The sequence below is a fragment of the Gekko japonicus genome, unplaced genomic scaffold, assembly GCF_001447785.1.
Source record: "Gekko japonicus isolate JY-2015 unplaced genomic scaffold, Gekko_japonicus_V1.1 scaffold1267, whole genome shotgun sequence".
NCBI lineage: Eukaryota > Metazoa > Chordata > Lepidosauria > Squamata > Gekkonidae > Gekko > Gekko japonicus.
In genome coordinates, this window is record NW_015165275.1 from 163,205 (window position 1) to 172,854 (window position 9,650).

The following is a 9,650-nucleotide window of genomic DNA, read 5'->3' on the forward strand; positions in this document are numbered from 1 at the left end:
TTGCCTGAAATGGAAGGCAAGACCCACTTGCTTTCCCTTTGTTTATTTATTTTTTAAAACCACCATCTTTATTATCAGTAGCTAAAGAGACTAGCTGGGCGTAGTTGTACTTACTGCAGAAGTTCTCAGATCTCCAGGCATGGATGGTCGCCCCAGCCGCTTGGCAGGCCGCCGCATAGCTGGCAACGTCCTGGCAGATGATAGCTTGCTGGCCTTCAAAGAAGCAGTAATCATACACGCAGTCATGGAAATACCCTTCTGGATCAACTTTGCTGTGACACTCCCTGAACGGGCCACTCTTGTCTAGTATGAGGCCACACTCCTTGCTGAGTCCCCGTTGGTGTGTCTCAATGGCTGGCAGATTAGAGCACTTTCCTGGATCAACCTCCGTGCAGCCTGGTATCTCCCGCACTGTCCAGCTCTGGCCAAACGCTGATGGGGTTGGGGCCACTCCGCCATTTTTCATGGTCATTTCATCCTGTTTGTTGCCATTGTAGTTGCCGCAGAGACCACAAAGGGCTCCAGCATAGGTGCTGGGCACAGTCACGGTGACCCGGCTTTGCCAGTCAAAGGTGACAGTCATCTGGAACTCGGTCTGGACTACGGCGTCTTGCCCTCTCTTGTACAGGGAGATTTTGTTGTTTTCTGTGCTGTAAGGCAGGTTGGTCAGCAAGCCGTTCACCTAGGAACCATTCGAAAAGGAAGGTGTGAGCATGAAACATGAACACATTATACTGAATCAGACCACTGGTCCATCACAGTCAGTACTGTCTACTCCGAGTGTCAGGGACTCTCCAGGGGTGCAGGCTGAGGTCTGTCTACATCACTTACAACCTGATCTTTAATGGAGATGCTGGGGATTGAACCTTCTGCGTGCCAAGATGCTGGGGACTGAATCTTCTGCATGCCAAGCAGATGCTCTACCACTGAGACACAGTCCCGTCAGAACAGGCCCATAGCTACGGTGGGGCTTTTGGGGCTCCACCCCCTTTCTTAAAGGCATAGCCCCACAAATGCCTTTTTCAATCATTTAAAAATATTTTTTAAAGTTGTGTGCTCCTTTAAGCAGAGTGGGGTGCTGTAGTTGACTAATTCCCGCACTGAGCAAGGGGGCTGGAGTAGGTGACCTCTAGGATACCTTCTAACTCTGTGTCAAGAAACTGGTCTCCTTTAAGAGAGTTTTTCTGCCTAAATGTTAGCTTTCTTTACTACAGAAGTCATCACCCCCACCAGTCGGCTTGTTATCAGAATTGTTGCTTGGGCTGGCAGAAGTGATTAACTTGCAGAATCTGTGAACTGTCATCTAAAGTGGCTGACAGCTTGCAATTTAGAGATCTATCCTGGTAACAGCTTTCTATTGGCTAAATGGCTTTGCTTTCTGCACTGAGAACTTCAGCCCCACCAGAAAAAAGTTTGCCCCACAAGCCACAATATCCTGGCTACGGGCCTGCTTCAGAAGTACTTTTGCACATGACTCACAGAACATTTCCCCCTGTTAAATAAAGGCTCCCCCATCCAAATGAATTCTTCATCATGCATTGTCTTGCATACTTGAACACTTGACTTACTCAGATGGTGATGCCAGAAAACTAAAATGAAGAGAAGGTAAAAAACTGTGTGTGGACACCAGTTACCTATAGGAGACCTCCCTCACACATTGCACTAGACCATTGCACCAGAAATAGCAATAAGGAACCATCTTGTTTGAGGCAGTCAAGAGTTAACAGTGAATCAGCAGCCAGTAGACCAGTTCTCTCCTGCCCTGTCTCCTATTTGCACATTTCAGATTCCAAAACTGAAATGGCAACCCGGACTATCCTGCAGATTCCCGAAATTTCCACCATCTGGAGGGCCTCATGCTAGGAACGAACAGTGACTGGAATCAGAACTGAAGGAAGAGGTACTGCAGCTAAACGGGGAAACAATCAGCTGTTCAAAAGGAACGAATCTCTGATCAGACTCACCATGACTTTGGCAGGCTTTTCTCTGCTGATCACTATTACTGTGTCGTAAACATTGACCTCCACGACTCGGGTGAAGGACACTGATTGGCTACCTCGATGCTCATTTTGGACAAGCACCCGGAAGTCCACCAGGTCCTCCCTGTCCTCACAAAGCCCGGTGAACTGGTACACGCAGGTGCCCTGGAAGTCAAACCTCAGGCCATCGAAGCTGACGTAGTGAGGGTCCCCTGAAGCGGAGCAGGTGGCATGACCCGTAGGGTAGCAGTTCTGGATGCCGTTCTCCACCCGGCATTGCTCTCCGCTCCGGCAGCTGGATGCCTGGCAGCTCACTTGCCTGGACTGTGGGTCACAGACGCAGCGCCGTGTGCAGGTGCCGTCTCCCCAGAACTGCTCATTGGGGGCGAAGAGTTTTCCCTCAAAAACACACCCGCAGGCAGACTGGGGGACGCACTTCCCGGCGTCCAAGACGAAGCCATTGTTGCACTGGCAGGTCTCCACGCAAGGCAACGAGGAACAGTTGGCGGGAGCAGCTTGGTCGTTGCAAGTGGCGGGACAGGCAGACCCGCAAGCCTGATATTGGCTGTTTTCAGGGCAGGGCAAAGCTGTTAGAGAGAGATGAGAATAAAGGACATGGGTTTTCTCAACGGTGGTGGAAAGCGCCTTTGAGTGGCAGCCGACTTATGGCGGCCCGGTAGGGTTTTCAAGGCAAGAGACGAAGAGAGGTGCCTGCCTCTGTCTGCACAGTGACCCTGGTCTCCCTTGGTGGTCTCCCATCCTTTTACTAACCAGAGCTGAGCCTGCTTAGCTTCTGAGAGCTGATGAGATCAGGAGAGCCTGGGCCATCCAAGTCAGGGTACGGGTTCTCTGAGCCCAGTGTGGTCCTTTCCGCACTAGACCTTGAATCCTGGTTCAACCCTATCCCCAAACTTACATTCTACACTACATGTGAGTTCACCCCTGTAACTATTTCAGGGTATTTCTTGTTTCCACATTACATTGAGGTCACCCCGGTTTTGCCCCTCACTTGTCCCGGGGTAATCGGATGCTGTTATAACCAGGGATAGATGCCAGGCATTGTGTCACGAGTTGAACTCTGATAAAACCAGGGATGAGATCCAAGTGCGGAAAGGGCCTGTATCTCAGAAAGTAGTACACAGATCAAATGAGAGAACCATCCTCAGCGGCTAGAAAATAAAGGAGTGACACAGAAGTAATAGATAGTACTCCCATTCTCTAGGACATCTTGGTTCTGCTGTTCCATAGTGATGGTCTTAGGGCCATACCAGACTAGATGCTGGAAGAACACTGATTGGATCCAGGGGTCATTTCGTAGAAAAAGAGCTAGGGGAACTCATTAGCATAACTCATTAGCATATGCCACACCCCCTGACATCACCGGAAGTGTGTCATAAGGCCACACCTCCTGACATCACCCGAAATGTGTCATAAGGCCACACACCCCACCCCCAAAGATCCCGGCAGCCGGTGCCAGCCTTGCAGCTCCTCTGCCGAGCCCCATGAGGGGCCCGGCGGTGGACCTGCAAGTCCGGCGGGAGTGTAAGGAAGCCCCGCAAAAGCCATGGTTTCTGGAGTACAGGGAGATGACTGGTTGAATAAAGGCCTAATATACTAATGCCTCATAATCTCAAAAAAATCTGCATTCCAGCAGGGTGTGAAAGGATGTATCAATCCTTTTAAGGCCACACGGGCAAATTCTGTCAGTGTAGGGCCGATTCAAAAATCTCAACCGCAAAACCATTGTAGGTACCGTATAATGTTCAGTCTTGCAAACAAAAAAACCTCTGCAATAACGTGAGATGATAAAGATTCTGGGCAAGAAAGACCAAAAAATAGGGGTGAGCATACTCTGCAGGATCCCAGAATCAAACTACTATGGTCGATTTCCAGGACTTGCTTTTGAAGCATTTTTCCTTCATAAATAACAGCTATTGGATGTCTGGACTTGGACCAGAGCTTCAGTGAGGGAGGGAGGGCTTTTTTCAACACCCCCTGAGCTCTTCTTCCCATCTCAAATGGAGTTTGGGAGCTTCTTTCTCTTCTCTTGGTTGAAACATACAGATAGCTTTATAGCATGTTTCCCCAAACAGAACTTATGTCGGTTCTTGGCCAATTACTTAAAGTTAGGAGAACAACACTGAGGTGAGGAAAGAGTTAAAATTCAATTTCTCCCAAACCACAGGCCCAGTCAAAGCCTCTCTTGGTTGCTATTTATAATGAAAAAGAAAACATATCCACTCAGAATTGCCTCCCCGTGGAATATTTAACATCATTTGCATTTTTTAGTGCTTAGTGGGAGATTGGGGTCTACTTTGGATGTACATGTACTCAGATGTACTTAACCATCCTGCAAAGGAGGTGGATATTGCTTTCCCCATATTGCAGATTTGGACTAAGGCTTAAGGGGTTTCTACAAGGGCTGAGCTGAGACTTGGACCAGAGACTGTTAATTATGTTTTATCATGTTTTTTTATGTCTGTAGCAGGTTCACTGCTTGCTTTATTGCTTTATTGATGCTCCTGATTCAAAACTTCTAACAAGAGGCGGGACCTGCGATACTCGCGGGGTGGGGGAAGTATTCCCCACAGCTCCCGGCCTGCAGAAGGGGCAGCAGGTGAACCCATCCTTCTCCCTCCCCTCTCCCTCCCTCCCTCCACCCCCAGTGGCGGCAGTGAGGCCAGCCCGCCAACCTTTCTCCTTCTCTTCTCCTTCCTCTTACTTGTCAAGAAGGAGGAAGCCACCACTGGTAAGCTTTCTTCCCCACCCCTGCCTGGCCCCGATGGTGAGGCTCCCGTGATGATCAGACATGAGCACCCAGTCTGTTTGGTTCACCCTGAACAGCTCCAAGGAACAGGTTTGCATTGTGTTCAGAACTAAGTATGTGCCAAAACACTGCTGATCCAAATGGACTGGAAGCCTGCATTTTTTAGTGCTTAGTGGGAGATTGGGGTCTACTTTGGATGTAGGTCTCAGCTCGGAGCTCGGCCTGCCAAACTTTCTCCCTCCCCCCAGGCAACGGCAGCGAGGGATGTGCAGCTTACAGCTGCTGGCTTGCCAAGACTTCCCCTCCACACCCCCTCCACTTTTTTGGCGGTGGCAGCAAAGCCGTTCTAAGAGCATTCCCTGTGCATGCGCAGGGGGCGCTTTGTTACTTTTTGGGGGATTTAAATATCCCCCCTATATTTTTTTACAGTGTTCAGATTTTTCTGCACACCTGGGCATTGCCCCACGTGCGCAGGAAAATCGCCCTGCCCCCCAGGTGCCCTCGATTTGCAGATTTAGATATCCGCACGCAGGGGGTGCCTTCGCTATTAGATATATAGATATTGATTTGATAATGCTTTGATATATTGATTTATATATTTTATGATTTTTAACATTATGAATGTTTATGCTTTGTTGTTTTTATTTTTTTTACTGCTGTATTGTATTTAAGCTGGTGAACTGCCTCGAGCAGGTCTCTGAAGAGGCAGCATATACATTTTCTAAATAAATAGTAGCATCCTACTTCACAGTGTTCTTGCAGGAAGGGAAAAATATAAATAATCAATTGCTAGGCAAACAGGAAATTCCATAGAAAAAAACCATGGAAATGCCAGGTAGCCATGCAAAGAAATTTGGTCTCTGCTGCTATCCCATTATTAGAGAAGATTTAAATCGTACCACTACAACACTGAGGACTAGAAACAAGCTTAACAATGAAAGCTGTTTCAAGAATGCAGATGCTGTGCTACATTCACTATGGATTTCCATATCACCACAGCTACAAAAGTACGGCAACTGAAATGCCTTTGCTGTCTCCCTCTTGGGTCCCAGTCAAAAAACAGGGCTTTTTTTTTTAAGAGGTGCCGGAACTCTCAAGAGGGAAATGAAGTTTTTAGTCTGCATACTGAAAACTCATGAACTTTTAAACATTTTAAAAAGAATTTTATTGTAGAGGTTCTGGAACTCAGTTCTGGCGTGTTCTCTTAGAAAAAATAGCCCTGAGTGAAAACGGTATGTAGGGTGGAACCAAAAGTGGAACCAAGGATCCCTCTTTGCTGCCCAATATTTTTTATTGTTTTTATGAGTTTTTTTATGGAACCAAAAGTGGAACCAAGGATCCCTCTTTGCTGCCCAATATTTTTTTTTATTGTTTTTATGGTTTCCTGTGCATTTTAGCACTGGTTTTGATTGTTTTAATGACTTTTGTTGGTTTGAATGGTTTTAGAATACAGTTTTATTATGTATGTTATTAATTTTTTAGACGCCTTGGTGGTCTTTATGAGGGCAGAAGGGCAAGGTATACATTTCGTTAAATAATGAAATCTGAATCATTTTCTTCTATCGATAAAGAAAACTCCTGCTATCCTTAGCTCTGAAACCACCCTTCCCTTTGGCGCTCAGGGATACTCACGGCAACCAGTGGGCGTCCTCCAGTCAGAGATGGTCACGCCTGCTTTTTGGCAGGTGTCTGCATAGTTCTTCAGTGCTTCGCATAGAACATCCTTGAAGCCATCATTCAAGCAAAGGTCATAGACACAGTTGTCCAGAAAGATGTTGGGGTCAACAACAGAATGGCATTGGCTAAAGGGTCCTCCCGTTCCTTTGCTGATCCAACCACAGAATGGCTCGGCTTTGTACTTGTTGGCTGTCTCTGGTGGGCAGCTTTTGCATTGCCCGTGGCAGTCATCCCAGCAGAACCTGTCGCCATCTTCCACCTTCCAGCTTCGCCCAAAATCTACAGGGGTTGGAGTCAAGGTCCCATTTGGAGTTTGGAAGTCATCAGCTGGATTTCCATTGTAGTTGCCGCACAGGCCGCATAGGCTCTCCGAAAAGCTGCTGGAGATCTTCACCACCAGGTAGCTGTTCCAGTCATAAGAGACCCTCAAGGAGAAGTCTGTCTGCATAACGACAGAATTCCCACTCTGATAGATGCGCAGTTTCCCATCGTCCAAGGAGATGGGCAGCCGGGAACGCTGGTTATTCACCTGCAAGATAAGCCGGAGGTAAGAAACAGCAGAAGTTGAATGCTTCTGTTTCAGATAGTCGTCGTATATTTCGCTGAGAGACATGCACAGAGTAGGGTAGACTTAGAGTAGGGTAGATTTTTGTAGACTACACATTTGTAGCATTATGAAGACAAGACATGGTACTGAAGTTTAAACTGAGGGAACGCCAAAGGCAAATTTAAGCAATTCAACCCCCTTTCAAATTGGGCTGCAACCCCTCCAAAATTCAGATCAGTTCCCAGAGGGCTTAATTCTACACCACTGGCCCTCCTTCCACCTTTCCCCCACAATGAACCACAAGGGCTGCTGGTGTGTCCAGTTTTATAGATTCTTGTTTCATTCCATAGAGTATGGATGGATCACAGTAAGAGAAATTAAGCTAAATAAAGGCTGAGCAAACAGGGCTTAGATTTCTTAGCCTCTTTGAAACACACTTAAGGCGTATGGGATAGCTAAGGCTTTCAGGTATACAGGAAGTTCAGATCTAGAGACAGGAAATGGAGCATAAAGGCTCAAGGGTTGCTCTGCCGGAGGGAAGACATATGTATCTATACATGCTTGGTAGACAATAAAGTACAGAATCATAGAATCATACAGTAGGTCAGCAGAAGGGACCACCAGAGTAGGTCAGCATGGAGCTTCATGGACAAGGAGGTTGGAGGGAATAGGAATATATCAAGACAAGGTAGTCTGTGCATTTGTTAGGATAATCCATATGTGCATTTACCATTCTAAAGATAAGAAAGATGGCCTGCTACCTTGCTTCTGGCTCCTCATTCAGAATATTACTCTCTTTGCTTGGAGACCATGACAATGAGTCTAAAGCCCTGAAGTACTGGGCTGAGCCCTAAGACGTGGGAAGCCTGGGGACCGCCATTTTCAGCCAGAAGCTTCAGAAAGGGAGGGGTTATTTGCACGGCTTTTCTGCAGTTGTTGTTGTTGATTCTGGCCCCATACTGCTTTGGGTTGTTTCCTGATTTCCACGCATGTTTTTGTGCCTTCAGTTTTTACTTCATTTTTCCCCTTCACATTTTTTTTCTAGCTCCTTGAGACTACTTTTACCCTGAATGTTTTCAGGGAGCCGATTTTGTGTCATAATGTTTCTATTGTTTTTGTTTTTCCTGTTAAACAACTCCCCATCGACAGTGATTTAGGGAAGTGATTTTTTTTTTTTAAACGTTAAGGGTAGGGTTGCCAAGTTGTACCTCATCCTGAAGCGGGGGACTCCCGGGTTGATCCTGGAGCGCGTGCGCACACACAGAGCATGCACGCGCCACATCCACCTCACCAGGAAGTGATGCGACTACGCCGGGCACGCTGGGGGCGGGGTCACGACCATCCGAGGGGAGTCACGTCACTTCCTGGTGAAGTGCACGTCGGGGTGGCGTTTCCCCCGGGGCCCAATCCGGCGGCGGCAGGGAACAGGCCTATGGGGCGGGGTTTTCCCCGCCCCCCGGGGGGACTTGGCAAGCCTAGTTATGGGGTGTGCTATGATACTACTGATAACAACACCAGTGACTCACTGGGAAATTCTCATTATTTAAGCCATGTGCAGGAGAAAATAAACTAACCAAAGCTGTAAAAATAAACTGGGGGGGGGGAGAGACAAGCGGGGGGAAGAACCATACCCGGGCCGGAGCGATTCCAAAGCTTGTGGATCAACTCTTAAGAAAATCAGGAGCATCAGGTCATAGACACTGTTGCCACACACACACAAAAACAGACACACAGGGAGCAGCTAGAGACAAAACCTCACCCTCACAAATCCAATTTCATTTCTGGTGATTAAAATGGTGCTGTTGTAGACCTTGACCGTCACAGAACCAACATAGGAAACGCGAGTATTGCCCCTGTTCTCATTCTTGGCCTCGACGCTGAAGGAAGGAAGAGACGTGTCTGACCCACAAGTCTTGGCAATAGTGTAGGTACAGGTGCCCATGAAGTCAAAGTTCCTCCCATCAAAGGTATGGTAGTGAGGGTCTCCCTGTGCCCAGCAGGTAGATTCAGACTCTGGCAAACAGACGGGCTTCCCGTCGATTATTTCACACTTCTCTTTTTTTCTGCATTGGATTGAACTGCAGGTGGCCACTGGTTTGCCTGCAAGAGTCCAATGACGTTTAGTTTAGTTGATTAACAGCCCTCCCTCCCCTGCATGCAGGGTCAGGGCGAGTAACAAAAATAACAATAAGAACACTTGAAACCAGGGCTATTTGGGGGCAGGAACGCACAGGAATGGAGTTCCGGCTGGCTGCTGAGCTGGCCACACCCAGCAGGAACTCATTAGCATAATAGGCCACACCCAACAGCAGAAACCCATTAGAATTGGCTACATTAGGGGTGTGTGGCTTAACATGCAAAGGAGTTCCTGCTATAAAAAAGCCCTGACAACAAGGTAAACAGAATAAGAAGCAAAAGGTGGGTGTGGCTGGATGACCACACTCCTGTTAACATGGGGGTGTGGCCTAATATGCTAATGGTCTGTGCTGTCACGGGTGTGGCCTAATATGCTAATAAGTTCCTGCCAGGCTTTTTCTACAAAAAAAGCCCTGCTTAAAACAATAAATATAGACCAACAATTAAAACAATATCAGACGGCAGCTAAACCATTAGAACAAATTAATACAACCCAAGTGGGTTTTGCATCAGGTGCAACAATAGAGGTCATTTCGGGGGGGAT

At 47.4% G+C, this 9,650-nt stretch overlaps 1 protein-coding gene across 1 annotated transcript in view; it reads right to left on the reverse strand.

Annotated features, from left to right (window-relative positions):
• The window catches only part of LOC107109584 (IgGFc-binding protein-like), a 47,090-nt gene that overhangs the window by 34,138 nt on the left and 3,302 nt on the right, over window positions 1-9,650 (reverse strand). Inside the window, exons 2-5 of the mRNA XM_015410249.1 lie at window positions 8,730-9,070; window positions 6,379-6,952; window positions 1,965-2,566; window positions 115-682 (exon numbers count right to left, since the gene is read on the reverse strand). Coding sequence (XP_015265735.1) covers window positions 115-682; window positions 1,965-2,566; window positions 6,379-6,952; window positions 8,730-9,070 — 2,085 coding nt within the window. The remainder of the gene's footprint in view (window positions 1-114; window positions 683-1,964; window positions 2,567-6,378; window positions 6,953-8,729; window positions 9,071-9,650) is intronic.